Here is a 20,900-nt window from a genome sequence, read left to right on the forward strand (position 1 = left end):
CTCACAGCTCCCACAGAGGCATTTTTGTCTGTTGATAGGTGCTAAATTATTGTTGTTGAGGTGGAGAGGAAAAAAACAAGGGATTTTTTTTTATTTTAATTTTTTTGATGTTTGTTTATTTTTGAAGGAGAGAGAGACAGAGTATGAGCAGGGGAGGGGCAAAGAGGGGACACAGAATCTGAAGTGGTCTTCAGGCTCTGAGCTGTCAGCACAGAGCCCAATGCAAGGCTCGAACTCCTGAGCTGTGAGACCATGACCTGAGCTGAAGTCGGATGCTTAACTGACTGAACCACCCAGGAGCCCTCAATACAAGGGACATCTTATTGAAACTGCTGTTATTCCTCCAGGGTATTTTATTACATTTCCTTCATTATTGAGACTGTGCACTTTTAAAAAAAAAAACATATTTCTTTTTGGAAGCAGAAAAGAGCCCAAAGAGCCAAAGAAATCTTGAAAAAGAAAACTGAAGCTGGAGGCATCACAATCTTGGATTTCAAGATGTATTACAAAGCTGTAAGCATCCAGACAGTATGGAACCGGCACAAAAACAGACATTCAGATCAATGGAACAGAACAGAGAACCCAGAAATGGACCCACAAACGTATGGCCAGCTAATCTTTGACAAAGCAGTAAAGAATATGCAATGGAATAAGGACAGTCTCTTCATCAAATGGTGCTGGGAAAACTGGACAGCGATATGCAGAAAAATGAACCTGGACCACTTTCTTACACTATATACAAAAATAAACTCAAAATGGATGAGAGACCTAAATGTAGGAAGCAAGCCATCAAAATCCTAGAGAAGAAAGCAGGCAAAAACCTCTTTGACCTCAGCCGCAGCAACTTACTCAACACATCTCCGGAAGCAAGGGAAACCAAAGCACAAATGAACTATTGGGACCTCATTAAAATAAAAAGCTTTTGCATAGCAAAGGAAACACTAGGCAAACTAAAGGCAACTGATGGGATGGGAGAAGATCTTTGCAAATGACATATCAGATGAAGGGTTAGTATCCAAAATCTTTAAAGAACTTCTCAAACTCAACACCCCAAAAACAAATAATCCAGGGAAGGAATGGGCAAAAGACGGGAAGGAACAGACACTTCTCCAAAGAAGACATCCAGATGGCCAACTGACACATGAAAACATGCTCAACATCACTCATCATCGGGGAAATACAAATCAAAACCACAATGAGATACCACCTCATACCTGTCAGAATGGCTAACATTAACAACTCAGGGAACAAGAGATGTTGGCGAGGATGCGCAGAAAGAGGATCTCTTTTGCACTGCTGGTGAGAATGCAAACTGGTGCAGCCACTCTGGAAAACAGTATGTAGGTTCCTCAAAAAATTAAAAATAGAACTACCCTACAACCCAGCAATTGCACTACTAGGTATTTACCCAAGGAATACAGGTGTGCTGTTTCGAAGGGGCACATGCACCCCAATATTTATAGCAGCGCTATCGACAATAGCCAAAGTATGGCAAGAGCCCAAAGGTCCATCGACAGATGAATGGATAAAGAAGATGTGGTATACACACACACACACACACACACACACACCACACACACACACACACACCACACAAACAATGGATTATTACTTGGTAATCAAAAAGAATGAAATCTTGCCATTTGCAACCATGTGGATGGAACTAGAAGGTATTAGGCTAAACGACATTAGTCAGAGAAAGATAAATATCCTATGACTTCACTCATATGAGGACTTTAAGATACAAAACATGAACATAAGGGAAGGGAAGCAAAAGTAATATATAAAAACCGGAAAGGAGACAAAACATAAGAGACTCAGAAATATGGAGAACAAACTGAGGGTTACAGGAGGGGTTATGGGAGGGAGGATGGGCTAAATGGGTAAGGGGCACTAAGGAATCTACTCCTGAACTCATTGTGCACTATATGCTAACTGGATGTAAATTAAACAATAAATAAATTAAAAAATGTATTTCTTCTTGGGAATACCTGATCACGTCCTTTGCTCATTTTTCTTTGGAGGGTGATGGCATTTTTTTTTCCTTTTATAATTCTTATGGGGTGCCTGAGTGGGGTCTGTCATGAGCATCTGACTCTTGATTTCCAACTCAGGTTGTGATCTCATAGTTCATGAAATCAAGCCCAGTGTAGGGCTCTGTGGAGACAGTGCAGGGCCTGCTTGGAATTCTCTCTCTCCTCTCTCTGCCCCTCCCCTGCTCTCTCTCTCAAGATAATAAATAAACATTAAAAAAATTCTTTATATAGTAAGGTTATCAAGTCTTTTTTAAATTTATTTTGAGAAAGAGAGTCAGAATGTGAGTGCGGGAGGGGCAGAGAGAGAGGGAAACAGAATCTGAATCTGATGCAGGGCTCAAACTCACAAGTGTCAGATTATGACCTGAGCCGAAGTGGGACATTCAACCAACTGAGCCATCCAGCTGACCCATCAATTCTTTTCAATAAATATGGCAAATACTCTTCCCCAGCTGATCTTTCAATCTTATTTTCAATCTTATTTGTAGTGGTTTTTGTTGTTGCTGTTGTTGTTGTAGTCAGAGTATCATTCTTTTGTGCTATTTTATTTTTCTATTGTGTTTGCATACATCTACCACCAGAAGGATCAGCTTGGAAGCAACCAATTATCGGGGAAAAGTGACTCATTATCAAAACAGAAAAGAGTTACTGCATTTTTTAAATGCAAAAATAGGGGCACCTGGGTGGCTCAGTCAGTTGAGCATCCAAGTCTTTAATTTTTTTAATGTTTATTTTTGAGAGAGACAGAGGACTGACAGACAGACAAGCGTGAGCGGGGGGGAGGGGCAGAGAGAGAGGGAGACACAGAATCTGAAGCAGGCTCCAGGCTCTGAGCTGTCAGCACAGAGTCTGACATGCGGCTGAATTCACAGACTATAAGATTATGACCTGAATTGAAGCTGGATGCTTAACCAACCGGAGAGGACCCAGGGACCCCAGCATCCAACTCTTAATTTGGCTCAAGTCACAATCCCAGGGTTGTGAGATCAGGCCCCATGTCAGGCTCTGTGTGAGCATGGTGTCTGCTGAGATCTCTCTCTCTCTCCCTCCCTCTGCCCCTCCCTGATTCACTCTCTTCCTCTCAGGGAAAAAAAATTAAAATCCCGCAAGAGCCCTTTATCAGAGCAAGGCAAAATGTTGATGTATATCAGAGGTAGACACTTAACAACTGTGCTCCTTGGCTTGCACTCCCACCTCTAAAATTCTGTATGAGGTATGTGGTTGGTTTAAGAGCCATCATAATGTGGAAACGTAAGAACCAGTAGGATCAAGCCACCAAAGCATGAAAGCAGATGGTTCTGTAGGACCCAATGTGAAAAGACAGTATAATAGGGATTATTATAGTATTTAACATTCTCACAATTAATGGGAGTTTTAATTTTTTTTTTCAACGTTATTTATTTTTGGGCCAGAGAGAGACAGAGCATGAACGGGGGAGGGCAGCAGAAGAGAGACAGGGAGGCACAGAATCTGAAGCAGGCTCCAGGCTCCGAGCCATCAGCCCAGAGCCTGACGCGGGGCTCGAACTCACAGACCGTGAGATTGTGACCTGGCTGAAGTTGGACGCTTAACCGACTGCGCCACCCAGGCGCCCCTAATGGGAGTTTTTAAAAGAAGTGCTTTTTTCTTTTTTTTTTTTTTTTTTTTTCAAATGCAGACAGAATCTTCAATATTCCAATTGGGAGATGATCATTTACAAGCATTTCAGACAAGATGACTATGCTCATACAAAAGTTTAGTTTTATTATAGCACTTTATGCAAACATTCAGCACTTTTTGCCACTTCTATTATCTTTCAGCAAGGCAGTAAGTTACAAATAAGAAAATATAAACAAAAATTACACTATTTATTAACAAAATCTACTTTGAATTATTCTACAAATTTTTATAATGCAATTAACACCAGTGTTTTATTCCTTTCAATAATATTTCTTTCGATTCCTTTAATGACAAAGCCTGAGGGCTCTGAACTTGGTGGAATGATCTTCAGCTGCGGAAGGAAATGTTAAACAGGTAATTCTACATAGCGTTTCCAGTGACGCGCTCGCTTTTTAACTTTGATTAAATGCCATATTTTAACACAAATAGAAAATATTTATATGGTCATAAGGTCACAGTTCACTAGCGCTTTGCTCCAGCCTGGACACTGACCATGGAAAGTAGATGCCTTTCTGAGCCAGCAGCTGTTGATGTGTGCCATGCTCCTTGACCTTGCCATTCTGAAACACCACTGTAGGTCTGCGTTTCTGGATGGTGGACAGGCGTGTGAGCGATCACGATGCAGGTGCGGCCTTCTCTGGCTTTGTCCAGGGCTTCTTGGACAACCTGATCAGTAACCACATACATTAATGCTGGTAAAAAAAACAGTCCTCTCCTTTCTTCCTTCATAAGGCTCACTCTCTTCCAACAATAGGTCCTCCTATTTTAATAATGGTATCAGTGAAATATAACAGAATTTACAAAGCCAGGAAGCTGTCATATCAGGAGATAATCCTAGTGTGGATTAGTTCTGAGGCAGGAGTTATCTGTTTTCAAAGTTATGACAATAAATGCAGTCTGTCTGGTCATTTAAAAACGTGTACAGGTGTGTCCACCACACAACATCCTTCAAAGCCACCCTCCGGTCCAGCAATAAAGCAAATTCAGGAAGACTGAGCATAGGCTGAACTTCTGGCATTTTTAAGACAGTATATGGCTCAGAATTAACTTGTCTTTCAGATACCTGAATACTCAACTTTTTCTTAAACTGAAAATGATTACTAATATGTATCTTAAGATACCATCAGCTTTTGCACCGTATTAACCTCCTGCTTTTTTATATAGTTGCTGAGGAGATGCCACCAGTAGAAATAGGAAATTGGCTTCCTGACACAGCTTCGTAGGTCAATACAGAGATCCAGGGCTGCTTTTTGGAGCCTAAGTGCTATAAGACTGATTTTCCCTACTTCATCTTGTTCTCTTGAATAACAGCCACATAAAGTGTTTAAATTCCGCTGACGCTGACAGCAGACAAAAATAACAATCAACGTATCTAGGCTGAATTTTGTTCTCTACTGTGGAAGACAGAAGCATAAATGTAAAACATTAAAAAAATTTTTTTTTCAATTCTTTATTTTTGAGAGAGAGAGAGAGAGAGAGAGTGAGAGAGAGAGAGGAGAGAGAGAGAGAGAAACTCTAGCAGGGGAGGGGCAAAGAGACAGGGAGACACAGAATGTGAAGCAGGCTCCAGGCTCTGAGCTGTCAGCACAGAGCCCGACCTGGGGCTCAAACTCAGGAACTGTGAGATCATGACCTGAGCCCAAGTCAGACACTTAAACTGACCTAAGCCACCCAGGTTCCCCTTAAAATTTTTTTTTTTCAATCTTTATTTTTGACACAGAGAGAGAGAACAGAGTGCGAGTGGGGGGGAGGGGCAGAGAGAGGGGGATAAATGTAAACCTTTTAAGGACAACCAATTCGACTGCAAATGAATTAAATTCTTACCTTTTCACTTTTCTGTATCCAGAGCTGATGTAGCTTCATCCAAAAGCAAAATACGAGGCTGTCTCACAAGAGCACGAGCTATTGCTATGCGCTGCTTCTGGCCACCAGAGAGCTGGGTTCCTTTGTCTCCTACTCTGGTGTTATATTCTGTGAATAGGGTTTTGTTATTATGAAACATAGAACTGATAATTCTAAATAAGAGTTTGCTCAGAGAAAACAGGACAACTACTACCATAAACACACACAATAATTTAAGTTCAGAAGCTCAGAATGGGTTCATAGAGAATTAAACGACAAAATGGAGCTCTAACCGGCAGGTTTGATCTCTCTTCTTGAAAACAGACATTTGGGTTTTAGAGGTATGTTTTTTGTGTAAACAAGTTGATAAATTTATTAGGAAGAATACTTTATAATGTAGTCTCTTCCAGTCTTCTGATTTCATTATATTTGGGACAAAGATTGGTTTTGATGAAAGAAATCTGACCTGTACAGGCCGTGCAGAAATAAATGAAGCTCATCTTACAACCAGCAGGTGGTGCTCTCTGCATTATTTAAAGTCAGGGAGGGAAGAAATTCTTGGGATGCTAGCCTTTTGGTATCGGTTTTTATAAACTATCTTCTAATGCTTCAATACTTTTAATGGATGGTAAGGAATTCCACTTTGATATCATATCTAACTTTAAAAGCTAAAATCTCTAAAATTTTTTGATTTCAGAGTTCTTCCAAAGTTCTTCAGATATAGTTTCCCACAGTAGGTAACTGTCATTAACTATTCAATAGGAGGATAGGAACAGGAGTTACGAGGATATATAAGGAGAGGAGGAACAAGAAACGACAGCATGCACAACCTAGAAAACAATACTGTGGGCTCTGATCCTGCATCCAGAATTTGACTCAACAATCCATGTTCTATACAGGATTGCCTATTTTTATTTGCTTTACCTGGTAACCCTAGTTCACTGGCACTCAGATTGAGATGTCCAGGTGCAGATGGAGTCAGAGGACCCCAGGTGAGGCTCCAGCAGATGCTTTTGACCGGCTCCATCCCAGAGCTGCAGGTGCCTCAGAAGGCAGGAGCCACAGGGTGCCTGGCTGACTCAATCAGTTAAGTGTTCGACTCTAGATTTCGGTTCAGGTCACATCACACAGTTCGTGGGGTCAAGCTCCACATCAGGCTCTGTGCTGACAATGCGGAGCCTGCTTGGGATTCTCTCTCTCTCTCTCTCTCTCTCTCTCTCTGCCCCTCCCCCACTCACACTCTCTCAAAAATAATTAAACATTAAGAAAAAAAGGTGGCAGGAGCAATGAAGTGTGTCCCATGTGAGTGCAGGCATTCTCAAGTTGTACTGAGCCAATATCGATCTTGTTGAAGCAGGCAAAGGCAGGGGCGTCACCCTGAAGGAAGCTGGTAACCAGACTAGCTTCTTGCAGGGTGAGGAATTCCTAGTAGGAATCACTCAGGTAAAGAAGTGGGTCCTTGGGCAGAAAAAATAAGACTTAAGGAGTTCTGCCTTCTGTTTGTGCATCTAGACACCGAGGGAAAGAATCATGACACCTATAGGTGTGTGCTCTGTGTGCGAGAGCCCAGGAGCCCAGAAAGGTTGGGTTCCTCTGGTAGACAAATAATGAATGCGAGAGGACAAGGTATGTTTAATAAGCTAGTTAGTACTCTCTGTGTCTTTGTTAACCACTAGCCCAGTGGCTCTCAAAGTGCAACCTGGTAACTGGGCCATTAAAACACACATTGCTAAACTGTACCTCCAAAGTTTCTGATGCAGCAGCTCTAATATGATGGTCAATGCCCATACTTTAGAACATACTTAATGACAGATCACTAGTAAAGGGGGTTGAAGCTATATCTTTCAAGTTTTCTAGCTTTGGGAAGGACCAATTATCCACAGCTGGGTGAGAAGGTTAAAAGGAGGGAAGAGGGGGAGCCTGGGTGGCTCAGTTGGTTGAGCGTCTGACTTTGGCTCAGTTCATGATCTAGTGGTTCATGAGTTCAAGCCTCTTGTCGGGCTCTGGGCTAACAGCTCAGGGCTTGGAGCCTGCTTCAGATTCTGTCTCTCCCCCCCACCACCCCACTCTCTCAGAATAGATAAACATTAAAAAAAATTTTTTTAATTAAAAAAAGGAGGGTAGAGGGACAATTCCTCCTCCCGGAGGTCTATGATGTGATGGCAGAAGTTATCGGAAGAAGAGCTTCAGGTAAAGGAAACCTTGGGAAACAGAGCCAGCTGTTTTTGCCATCCTTCTGCATAAGGAGATTGCCTTCTGCTGGTTTGAGGCTACTGAGCTTTATTTTTAGGGGTGCTTCCTAATAACAAAACTAGTAATAATGGGAGGGGGTATAGATATACCAGATCAAGGTGACTTCAAAACGCAGAACCTGGGGCACCTGGGTGGCTCAGTCAGTTAAGCGTCTGACTCTTGGTTTCAGCTCAGGTCATGATCTCAGGGTTCATGGGATCGAGCCCCACACTGGGTTCTTTGCTGACAGCACAGAGCCTGCTTGGGATTCTGTCTCCTTCTCTTTCTGCCCCTCCCCTGCTCTCTCTCTCTCTTAAAAAAAATTAAATAAATAAATAAACATTAAAAAAAAAAAAACAACAACGCAGGACCTAAGGGGCTTAAGGTAATGCAAGAGGTTCCTTTTATCTAACTTCCCAGGAAGAATTTAGAGGGCATCCACAGATGACAGCCCTGGGAGCCCCAAAGAAGGTTTCAATAATCAACCCTATAAGCAGAGATTGGGACCCATGAAATGTGCAATGGTGAGAGATTACATGTTACAACATCCACTCCAAGGGCTCAGCTCTTTTCAGGGAGAGCCTTCTTTCTGACATGGGCTCAGTTCTCCAGCCTGGCCCAACTCCACCCAGGTAGGTTTGCAGCTTGGGGGAGAGCAGCAAGGAGGCAGACGGAAGGCAGAAATTGGGGTAGAGGGGCTTGTTCCTGCTCCTGCAAGCCCTATGCTTAGTCTCAGAGGGAAAGGCCTGCCCCAGATATGCACTGTTCAGTCAGGCTTGCTCACAGGGAGAGCTAGTTGGGTAATCAGGCAAACATAATAGCAAATGGGGATACAAAGTGTGGGTAGATGTTGTGTACAGGTGGGTGTGTATTTTGGTTGCTCACTTCTCTTCACCTTTGGGAAACCAGGCCTATAGAAATCAAACTGTGGGTCAGGGAGGCTGCCACAGGCTCCTGGGCTCCTAATCTGGAGAAAGACTTACGTCAGGCAGTGTCTCAATGAAGGGGTGGATGTTGGCCTCCTTGGCCGCGCGCACAATCTCTTCTTGTGACACCACCCGGCTGTTGTCTCCATAAGCAATGTTCTCACCAATGCTGCAGTCGAACAGGATGGGCTCCTGGGACACGATGCCCATGTGTGCTCGGAGCCACTGGACATTCAGGTGCTTTATCTCTTTGCCATCAATTAGCTGAAAATGAGAGTTCACAGAAAACTTCAGGACCAGCACATTTTTAACTGAGCAAAATCAGTATTGTTATTTCATACATTAAAATTGCCAAGTTACCGTGGGACACGGTTTTTGTTGCTGAGTTTGGACCATCAAAATTAACTCAACGAGGTCATGGCTGTATGTTCTGATGAACTGCCATGTTTCTTCTGTTTTAACCCTGGTTTCCGATACATGAATGTGGTAGGATAACACCTGCCCTCCAAGATACCCACGTTCTAATCCACGAAACCACTGAATGTTAGATCACATGGCAAAAGGGAATTAAGGTGTAAGGTTGCTCATCAGGTGATCTCAAAATGAGAAGATGATCTGGGATTATCCAGATGGGTCCAAAGTAATCATGAGGGTCTTTGAGCAAGAGGGAGGCAGGACAGTATCAGAGTGATGCAATATGACAAACACTCAAGTTGTCATTGTTGGCTTTAATATCGAGAAAGGGGCCAGGAGCTAGAAAAAGTAGGAGAAGAGTCCCTTTAAGCCTCCAGAAGGAACACAGCCCCAGTAACACTTTGATTTCAGCCCGGTAAAATCCATTTTAGACATCTGACTTCCAGAATTTGTAAGGTAATAAGTTTATGTTGTTTTATGCCACTGAATTTACTGGCACCCTCATTCTTATGTATCAATTTTTCACAAGAAATGTAGCTGAGATTAAACTGGAAGTAAGTAACTACTGTGAGCACTCAATAGGTTTTGAGGTCAGGTTTCTAAGAATCAGGTTTTGGTAGAATGGGATGCAGCAGTTAAATGGAATAGAAGTGTGTGTGGGAGGTGGCTGCTGTATCTGTAAGTAGCTGTTGATCTTGGGGAAATGCATTAATTTCTCTGACCATTTTGTTGTGGGTAAGACAGGTATTATGATAATAATTCCTATACTCATAAAACTGAGGACATGAGATTATGTCTGGACCTTACTCAGCACAGTGCTGGGCACTGAGTAAGTGCTCAAAGATTGTCAGGAGGCCTGGATGGGGTGGGGGATGAAAGGGTGGACAGCCATCTACAATGTTGAGCCAATGGAGTAAGAAGGAGAAGCTATCTCTTCTCTAAGTGACCTGGCTCCCTGGGTTGCTCTGCAGAAGCCTGGAGATGTACTTTGCAAGAGAACTCTGGTATTCAGGTGAGAGAGCTATTCACCCCCTCTGAAGAAGACATCAGTGACTCAGCTTCAAGCTTTGCTCAGAGTGGTGGTGACCATATCCTGAGCTGTATATGCTCTTTGGATCCCATGTGCCTGGCTGGGTGCCCCTAGGAGACAGCTGGCCAGGGGTAGGGTGCAATCTTTGCTGCAGGAACACGGCTTCTGGTTGTGAAGCTGGCACGTGTGGGGATAGAAACAAAGCCATGACCTTGTTAGTAACAAGCCCAGTTGCCATGGAGACTATTCCAGCATCTGTGTTCCAGGCTTTCTTACAGTGTTAAGTGAAGGTGGGAAGTAGAAGGTGGAGAGAGGCAATAAAGACTATACAAGGATGTGGTGAAACAGCAGGTCTTGTTAGATCGAACACTGTACCTGAGAAATGGAAATTTCAGGAAACAAGGAGTGGTTTAATTTTTTTTCCAAGCTTATGCTCCTGGGAAGGAAACAGACATTGCCTAACTAATATAATTAGACAAATCTGAACGATCCCATCACGTTTTAATGAGTTTCCCTATCACACTGAATACAGTAACACTCTTGGCTCTCTTCATCCCCACATGATACACTGGAATTAGAAACTACTTAAAACCTGTTTCTGTAGAGAAAACATTTAGAAATCTAAAGATAAAAGAGACCAGTGCAGAGGTTATTTGGCTGAGGCATGGGTGAGGGTCTAAGAGAAGACCAAGGAACTCTGGGGAATCAGTGAACACTGTTCAAAAGACACTGGCCTAAATAAAAACTTAATGAGGAAAGTAAACACATTGGTAATAATGAGATCAAGCCAGATTAAAATGACTAGCTATCTCTATTCCAGACTGTTCAATGTACTGCTGCTTTCATCAGCACAATCAAATATGTGTTATTCTGCTATATATGTTTACTCTGAAATCACGATTACAGATAAATTACTGAGCACTGGCTATATTATAGGTCCTGTGATAAGCTTGTCTCATGCATTCTCTTGTTTAAACCTCACAACATCCCTTGTGAGGTAGGCGTGGTTTTAGTCTCCATTTTACAGATTCAAAAAAAAAAGCCAAGTGATACGCATGAGGACACACAATAACCAGAGGAGCTAGGATTGAATGTATACACTACAGGTTCGGTTTTGGTAACACAGTGCCTTATAATTGAAAGATTCCTTCTGTCCTCCTTCTAAGAGGAATGTCCCATGTTAGCCCCGGCACCTACCAGCTAATACCCAGACTAGGACAACAGGCTTCTGACAACAGTGCATGGCATGGACTAGAGAAGGGAAAAGGAAAGGTTGGGCAAGACTCAGACCACAAGCAATTTTACAGTGAAGCTAATGAAGTTCAGCTTCAAGGATCCTAATCTGCAGGTAATTGTTGGGAGCTGAACCATGTTCTGGGAGGGGGCAGGGTGGGGGAACAGCGGAAGGCCAGGCTGCAGTTAGGAATCTTCCAGGTGAATATTTATGATAACCTGTCTAAAGAGAAAAGGGACCTGAATCTTTAAGGTTTCGATATTTTGTTGTGATTTGTTTTATTAGAAGTAAATATTCACTTTTATACCTAATTTTGCATTCATAACTTTGTATTCTTTTATGGAAAGTCCCTAAAAAATGTAGAACCTTCATGCCCCAAAAAACCTGGAACCTCCCTTCTGTACAATTTGGTGGCTTCATTTTTTAAGAGTCTCCAAAATTTAACCTACACCTTTCAAATTTATGAGCTCAGTGGCTCTCAAACGATGGTTGGCACCAGAATCACCTGGGAAAATTGTAAAAATTAATGGACCAGATCCTGACCTACTGGAATGAGCCAGGGTGTTCTTTAGTAGTTCTGTAAACCATTCTGATGGTTTGAGAACCACAGCTCAGGTCACTGTTTCTCAAAGTATAATTCAAGGCCCACTGATGGTCATGAGGATTTCCTGACCTCAGGGTCACATCCTTCCTTCAGTTCTTATGATCAATCATGCTCAGATCCACACACATTTTTACATGGCAACAAGAGCTACTTACTCGTAACCTACTGAGTTATTAAGGGTTACTAATTAATGGTCATTAACAAAACGGCACATGGACTCGTGTGTCTTGAGGACACTTCCACTATGAAGTCTGGCTTCTATGCAAAACTTGGCAGTACTTCAAAGCTCTAGCACAAATGTACAGGAGCAGATAATAGTGTTCCTTAAATAGGTAAGAACACTTGGTTTTCCTTGCATTGTCAGTGTTGTCTTGAGATGGTTATTGTCCGAGGCCCTCAGCATTCATTTCCATATTCCTCTGTACTACCTCTCTAGATAGGAAGGGCCAGAAGGCCAAAAACTATTTCTGAGACTCCCTTTTGGCTCCCCTTTGGCTCTCTCCCTCCAGAAGTAATGGAGGTTCTACCACTGAGATGCACTGTGCAAAATCTGTAAGGTATGGGCTCTCTTTAGCAGCAACAGTAAACTAACCCATGTGACTATGAATACAGTAGAGAGGCCATGACATTTTTGTTCTTCCTAAATGGGTTATAATTTGAAAGTTTAAGGATCAGATCTTTCATTAAATCTGCTACTTCGGCCCAAATAGGCTATATGGATATATGGACATTGGAGGAAATCACCTATCAATGTAGCTCACATTATCTCTTGCATCAAATGACATCTTGACTGCTCACCCTCTCAGCCTCATTCAATGGCTCTGTTTATCTCTTAAGAACCAGCTCTAGGTGGAGGGGCCAACATGGTAGAGAAGTAGGGAGATAAATACTTCCTGCATCTCTCAAACAAAGAAGGGTTGAAACCAAAGGACTTTGAACCCCAAGAGTCTGGAAGAAAAGAGACTGAGTCTAACAGGGAGACATCAGGACAACCAGATGGTCCATAGGCGGGTGATTGTGAACGGTAGGACATAAACGGGCCGTGTAGGCATGGAGGAGAAGGATCCCCTTCTGCAGAGAGAGAAAGGGAAAAGAAAGAGTATCTGGGGAAGCATAGGACTGTATCTGAATGAGAGAAAAACCTCTGACAGGGACGGAGAGGGATCCCATCTCTAACTGCAGGGCTTTCTCCAGACTGGGGCTGGCTGCCCTATTCGTGCACTTGGGGAAAAGGGGAGCCACCCCTGGGTTCAGTGGTAGGTTAGGGGCACAGTCCACAATAGGAGAAAGCGGTCACCTCCCTGAAGTGCTGCTGCATGGGACAAAACCAGCTGGGACCACATATCAGCATAGAGAAGCACTTCCCCAGTGCCAAGGCGCACAGGGCTCGAGTTTAAATCCCACCGGCATGGGAGTCGGTGGAGCGAGACGGACTACCCCATCTGCACCAGCAGCACAGTGAGGACGACTCCAACAGAGTGATTTGGGACACTAGGTGTGTGGAGAAGAGACTGGGGGGGGGTTGCCATTTTTCTCCCCACCACCACCAAGGCAGGGCCTCAGGGATCAGTCCGCAGGGCCCACAGTGGAGTGGACCCGCCTACACCAAACCACGTCCCTCCATCCCAGGTAACTGTGTGCCTACTGGAGCGGGATAGACGCTGAGGAACCAGACGGCCCCCTCCTCCAGACCAGTGCTGCTGAATTGCCTGGATTAATTCTAGGACAATTCTTGTGATTTGGATATATTCTTCCTTCCTTTCTCCTTCTTATTTCTTCCCTCCTCTAGGCTGGATATTCCAGTTGTTGGTTTGTTTAAGCAGACATATTTAATCCATTCCCCTGATACATGTTCTACACCTCCTTCTTTACTTTCTGTTCTCTCTCTCTGGAATAATCAAGCCATACAGTTTCTCTGTCTGGGTAACTTTATCTTTCTTTCTTTTTCCCTTCTCCTTCTTTATTTTCCTTTCTCTCTCTCTGGATTAAGCCGTTTAGTCTCTCTGCCTGGTCAATGTTTATTTTCTCTCCCCACCCCCCCACCAACCCCAGTCATTTCTCTCTTTGTATATGCTCTTCCATCAGCTCTACCCTGTTCTTTACTTATAGCTGGTGTTTCTGGTTTTTCGCTTTTGCATTGTTTGTTTGTTTGTTTTATTTGTCTCGTGTTTGTGTGTTTCTATTTCCTGTTTGTCTGTTTGTTTTCCTTTCTAGGGCTACTTCAAGGAGCAAATCAAAGCACACCTGGTGGAGGGTCCATAAGATCATTACAAGTAGGGAAATAAAATTACCAAAGTCACAACAACAGAGAACAAGTAACACTCCCCAAAAAACACCTGAAGGGCCAGGCCCTGGACAGTGTATGACCCCCTTTAATATAGCAGTGCTCACAGGTGCAGAGCACATAACAAGCTTTTAAAACTCATAAGGGACAGAAAACTAGCCAAAATGATGAAACAGACGAATTCTCCTCAAAAGAAATTCCAGGAAGAAGGGACAGCTAAAGAATTGATCAAAACAGATATAAACAATGTAACTGAACAAGAATGTAGCATCATAGTCATAAGATGAATCACTGGGCTTCAAAAAAGGCATAGAAGACAACAGAGAATTTATTGCTGCAGAGATCAAGGAACTAAAAAATAGTCGTGATGAATTAAAAATGCTATAAATTAGGTGCAAAATAAAATGGAGGTGGCCACAGCATGGATTGAAGAGGGAGAGGGGAGAATAGGTGAATTAGAAGATTAAATTATGGAAAAGAGGAAGCTCAGAAAAAGAGAGATAAAATAATCCAGAATCACGAGGAGAGAATTAAAGAACTAAGTGATTCAATCAAGTGGAACAATATCAGTATCATAGGAATTCCAGAAGAAAAAGAGAGAGAGAGAAAGGGGCTGAAGGTATACTTGAACAAATCATAGCTGAGAACTTCCCCAATCTGGGGAAGGGAACAAACAGTGAAATCCAAGAGGCACAGAGAACTCCCTTCAGACTAACTTGAATCAATCTTCTGCCTGACATATAGTGAAACTGGCAAAATAAAAGGATAAAGAGAGAATTCTGAAAACAGCTAGGGATAATCGGGTCTTAACATACAAAGGTAGACCCATAAGACTAGTGACAGACCTATCTAATGAAACTTGGCAGGCCAGAAAGGAATGGCAGGAAATCTTCAATGTGATGAACAGGAAAAATATGCAGCCAAGAATCCTTTATCCAGCAAGCCTGTCATTCAGAATAGAAGGAGAGAAAAGGTTTTCCCAAACAAACGAAAACTGAAGGAATTCATCACCACTAAACCAGCCCTACAAGAGGTCCTAAGAGGGACCCTGTGAGTGGAATGTTGCAAGGACCACAAAGTACCAGAAACATCATCACTACAACTACGAAACCTACAGAAAACCCAATGACTCTAAACCCATATCTTTCAATAAAAACAGTGAATGTAAAGGGACTAAATGCTCCAATCAAAAGACACAGGATATCAGAATGGTTAAAAAGACAAGGCCTATTTATTTGCTGTCTATAAGAGACCCATTTTAGACCTGAGGATTGAAAGTGTGGGGATGGAGAACTATCATGCTACTGCAAGTCAAAAGAAAGCTGGAGTAGCCATACTTATAGCAAACTAGACTTTAAAGGCTGTAACAAGAGATGAGAAGGGCATTATATAACAATTACAACATCTATCCATCAGGGAGGCCTAACAATTATAAATGTCTATGCTCCGAATTCAGGAGCACCCAAATATAGAAAACAATCACAAACATAGCCAATCTTATTGGTAACAAAGTGGTAATTGCAAGGGACTTTAATATTGCACTTACATCAATGGACAGATCATCTAGGCAGAAAATCAGTAAAGAAACAAGGGCCCCGAATGATACACTGGACCAGATGGACTTGACAGATGTATTTAGAACTCTACATCCTAAAGCAGCAGAATATACTTTCTTCTCGAGTGCACATGGAACATTCTCCAAGACAGATCACATACTGGGTCATAAATAGCCCTCAATAAATATAAAAGAATTGAGACCATACCATGCACACTTTCAGATCACAATGCTATGAAACTTGAGATAAACCACAGGAAAAAGTCTGGAAAACCTCCAAAATCATGAAGGGTAAAGAACATCCTACTAAAGAATGAATTGGTCAGTCAGGCAATTAGAGAAGAAATTTAAAAATATATGGAAACAAATGAAAAAAGAAAACACAACAATCCAAAACCTTTGGGATGTGCCAAAGGCAGTCCTAAGAGGAAAATACATTGCAATCCAGTCCTATCTCAAGAAATAAGAAAAATCCCAAATACAGAATCTAACAGCACACCTAAAGGAACTAGAAGCAGAACAGCAAAGATACCCCAAGCTCAGCAGAAGATGAGAAATAAGAAAGATCAGAGCAGAAATAAACAATATAGAATTAAAAAAAAAACAAAAACAAAAACAAAACAAACAACAAAAAAAAACAAACTGTAGAACAGATCAATGAAACCAAGAGTCAGTTTTTTGAAGAAATAAACAAAATTCATAAAACTCTAGCCAGGCTTCTCAAAAAGAAAAAGAGAGGACCCAAATAGATAAAATCATGAATGAAAATGGACTTATTACAACCAACCCTCAGAAATATAAGCAATTATCAGGGAATACTATGAAAAATTATATGCCAACAAACTGGACAATCTGGAAGAAATGGACAAATTCCTAAACACCCACACACTAGCAAAATTCAAACAGGAAGAAATAGAAAACTTGAACAGACCCATAACCAGCAAAGAAATTGAATTGGTTATCAAAAATCTCCCAACAAATAAGAGTCGTGGCCCAGATGGCTTCCCTGGGGCATTCTACCAGACATTTAAAGCAGAGTTAATACCTATCCTTCTCAAGTTCTTCCAGAAAATAGAGATGGAAGGAACACTTCTGGACTCATTCTATGAAGCCAGCATTACTTTGATTCCCAAACCAGACAGAGACCCAGCAAAAAAAGAAAACTACAGGCCAATATCCCTGATGAATATGGATGCAAAAATTCTCAAGAAGATACTAGCAAATCGAATTCAACAGCATATAAAAAGAATTATTCACCATGATCAAGTGGGATTCATTCCTGGGCTGCAAGGCTGGTTCAATATTTGCAAATCAATGTGATACATCACATTAATAAAAGAAACGGTAAGAACCTTATGATCCTGTCAATAGATGCAGAAAAAGAATTTGACAAAATACAGCATCCTCTCTTGACAAAAACTCTTAAGAAAGTAGGGATAGAAGGATCGTACCTTGAGATCAGAAAAGCCATATATGAAAGACCCAATGCTAATATCATCCTCAATGGGGAAAAACTGAGAGCTTTCCCCCTGAGATCAGGAACACGACAGGATGTCCACTCTTACCACTGTTGTTTAACATAGTGTTGGAAGTCCTAGCATCTGCAATCAGACAACAAAATGAAATAAAAAGCATCAAAATTGGCAAAGAAGAAGTCAAAGTTTCACTTTTCGCAGACAACATGATACTCTACATGGCAAACCTGACAGACTCCACCAAAAGCCTGCTAGAACAGATACATGAACTCAGCAAAGTTGCAGGGTACAAAATCAATGTACAGAAATCAGTTGCGTTTTTATACACCAATAATGAAGCAACAGAAAGAGAAATAAAGAAACTGATCCCAATTACAATCGCACCAGGAACCATAAAACACCTAGGAATAAACCTAACCAAAGATGGAAAAGATATGTATGCTGAAAACTATAGAAAGAGCTTATGAAGGAAGCTGAAGAAGACACAAAGAAATGGCAAAACATTCCATGCTCATGGATTGGAAGAATAAATATTGTTAAAATGTCAATACTACCCAAGGCAATCTACACATTCAATGTAATCCCAATCAAAATTGCACCAGCATTCTTCTTGAAGCTAGAACAAGCAATCCGAAAATTTGTATGGAGCCATAAAAGACCCCGAACAGCCAAAGTAATTTTGAAGAAGAAGACCAAAGCAGGAGGCATCACAATCCCAGACTTCAGCTTCTACTACAAGGCTGTAATCATCAAGACAGCATGGTATTGGCACAAAAACAGACAAATAGACCAATGGAATAGAATAGAGAACCCAGAATTGGACCCACAAATGTATGACCAACTGATCTTTGACAAAGCAGGAAAGAGTATCTAATGGAAAAAAGACAGTCTCTTTAACAAATGGTGCTGGGAGAACTGGATGGCGACATGCAGAAGAATGAAACTAGATCACTTTCTTATACCATACACAAAAATAAACTCAAAATGGATGAAAGACCTGAATGTGAGACAGGAAACCATCAAAGCCCTAGAGGAGAAAGCAGGCAACAACCTCTTTCACCTCAGCCACAGCAATTTCTTACTCAACAGATCTCCTAAGGCAAGGGAATTAAAAGCAAAAATGAACTACTGGGACCTCATCAAGACAAAAAGCTTCTACACTGCAAAGGAAACAACCAACAAACCTAAAAGGCAACTGATGGTATGGAAGAAGATATTTGCAAATGACATATCAGATAAGGGGCTAGTATCCAAAATCTATAAAGAACTCACCAAACTCCACACCAGTGAAGAAATGGGCAGAAAACATGAACAGACACTTCCAAAGATGACACACAGATGGCCAACAGACACATGAAACGATGCTCAACATCACTCATCATCAGGGAAATACAAATCAAAGCCACATTGAGGTACCACCTCATGCTGGTCAGAGTAGCTAAAATGAACAAATTGGGAGACTATAGATGCTAGGGAGGATGTGGAGAAATGGGAACCCTCTTGCACTGTTGGTGGGAATGCAAACTGGTGCAGCTGCTCTGGAAAACAGTGTGGAAGTACCTCAAAAAATTAAAAATAGATCTACCCTATGACCCAGCAATAGCACTGCTAGGAATTTACCCAAGGGATACAGGAGTGCTGATGCATAGGGGCACTTGTACCCCAATGTTTATAGCAGGACTTTCAACAATAGCCAAAGTATGGAAAGAGCCCAAATGTCCATCAATTGATGAATGGATAAAGAAGATGTGGTTTATATATACAATGGAATACTACTTGGCAATGAGAAAGAATGAAATCTGGCCATTTGCAGCAACGTGAATGGAAATGGAGGGTATTATGCTAAGTGAAATAAGTCAGGCAGAGAAAGACAGATACCATATGTGTTCACTCTTAGGTGGATCCTGAGAAACTTAACAGAAGAGCATGGGGGAGGGGAAGGGAAAAAAAAGGAGTTACCAACAGAGAGGGAGGGAGGGAGGCAAACCATAAGAGACTCTTAAATACAGAGAACAAACTGAGGATTGATGGAGGGTGGGGGAGAGGAGAAAGTGGGTGATGGGCACTGAGGAGGGCACTTGTTGGGATGAGCACTGGGTGTTATATGGAAACCAATTCAACAATAAATTATATTAAAAAAATTGATGGCAATGTTTAAAAAAATATGCTCTAGGTCTATCTTCTTTTATATAACTCATGGAAGTATATGCCCCATCTCTTCAGTGAAATTCTTTGAGTACAGACATTATCACCTGTAATTTATTAGAGCTCAACATTTAATATACTGCTTACTCAACATCTGTTAAAGACCATAATCTTTCATGAGAGCTAACATTTCCTCCTAATTGCTTCATTTCTCTCTTCCTTTAGAGCCCTTTGTTCAAATTTCAACCACAAAACTGAAGCATAAAGTCAGAATTCACAGAAAATATACAACAAGAAAATAAAAATAGAGGATAAAGCTTATGTCGCTGTTAAAAAACAGACTGAGTAGAATACAATAAAATATTTATGAATAAGTCATAAATAAAAATATTTATGACTATAGGTTAAAAGTTTCATTTCCACCTCACTCATTAATCCAAGTGTGGCCCATATGGAGCTGGGGCATCAATTTGACTGTATGGAACAGGTGTCCATTCTGTTTGGTCAGTGCCCATGGCTTTCCAGTTGTTAAATATTTGTATTGTCACCTGTGAGTATGACTAGTAACTAAAACTTCTTGCTATAAATTCTATTCCTTCCTAATCTGATTCTTTTCCTGTTCTGCACTGTAGTCACACTGCTCCCTTCATGACTTCTATCTCCTCCCCAGTACCCAAGATAGTCCCTGACAGGCACTGAGCAAATGTTTACTGAATGCTGAATGAACAAATCTGACCCTTCATTTATTCTTTTAGTTCAGGGAAGAAAAAGGAATCCTTCCATATTCTTTATCTGCTTCCCAAATTCATTGATTCCACTTTTTAGAAGCTATTTCAATACCCTCTCTCAATGATTTTATCTCATCCTCAGCCATAAAAATACTTAAGATTTCCCCGTTACACCTCTTCTTCCCCCCTCACGCTACTGCTCTTACTGCTTTTCTTTCACCTTTGATCTTCTAGATGATCTGCATTCAGTCTCCACTTCCCTTTCCAGCCATCCCTCAGCCATGCTAAACTGTTTCCCCACCAATACCTCACTAAGAATACTTTAAAATGTCGTAAGTAGCCCATTAAATTGCCAAATCACATCCTGTCATTTCAGTCTTCATCTTACTCTACCTGTCCACAGCATCTGTCATTGTTGACTACCTTCAACTTCTCAAAACATTCCCTATCCCTGGCACCCACCTTACTTGTCTCTCCTAGCATCCCTCCTGCTCCTGTATCTTTCTGGCTACTTAAATTTTTGCTGGATCCTCTCATGAAAACAGAAACGTAACCGAAGGAAGGAAGGGAGATGGATGATAAAAAGGATGCTCACAAAGGAGGGTAGAGGGGCAATTTGAGACAGAGGCTGGGGCAGCAGACACAGCTTGGAGATGGTATCTAGGATGTCACACTTTAAGTGAGGCTGTTGTTTAAAGACTGGAAAAACTGGAGCTCATAGTCAGGAATTAAACAT

The 20,900-nt window shown here is 41.6% G+C and overlaps 1 protein-coding gene across 1 annotated transcript in view; it reads right to left on the minus strand.

Moving 5' to 3' along the window:
• Positions 1–3,754: 3,754 nt before the first annotated feature.
• ABCB1 (ATP binding cassette subfamily B member 1) overlaps positions 3,755–20,900 on the minus strand; it is a 114,299-nt gene continuing 97,153 nt past the window's right edge. Inside the window, exons 26-28 of the mRNA XM_030307890.1 lie at positions 8,749–8,959; positions 5,520–5,666; positions 3,755–4,361 (exon numbers count right to left, since the gene is read on the minus strand). Of these exons, the coding sequence (XP_030163750.1) occupies positions 5,524–5,666; positions 8,749–8,959 (354 nt within the window). The 3' untranslated portion in view covers positions 3,755–4,361; positions 5,520–5,523. The remainder of the gene's footprint in view (positions 4,362–5,519; positions 5,667–8,748; positions 8,960–20,900) is intronic.

This window comes from Lynx canadensis, chromosome A2 (genome assembly GCF_007474595.2).
Source record: "Lynx canadensis isolate LIC74 chromosome A2, mLynCan4.pri.v2, whole genome shotgun sequence".
NCBI lineage: Eukaryota > Metazoa > Chordata > Mammalia > Carnivora > Felidae > Lynx > Lynx canadensis.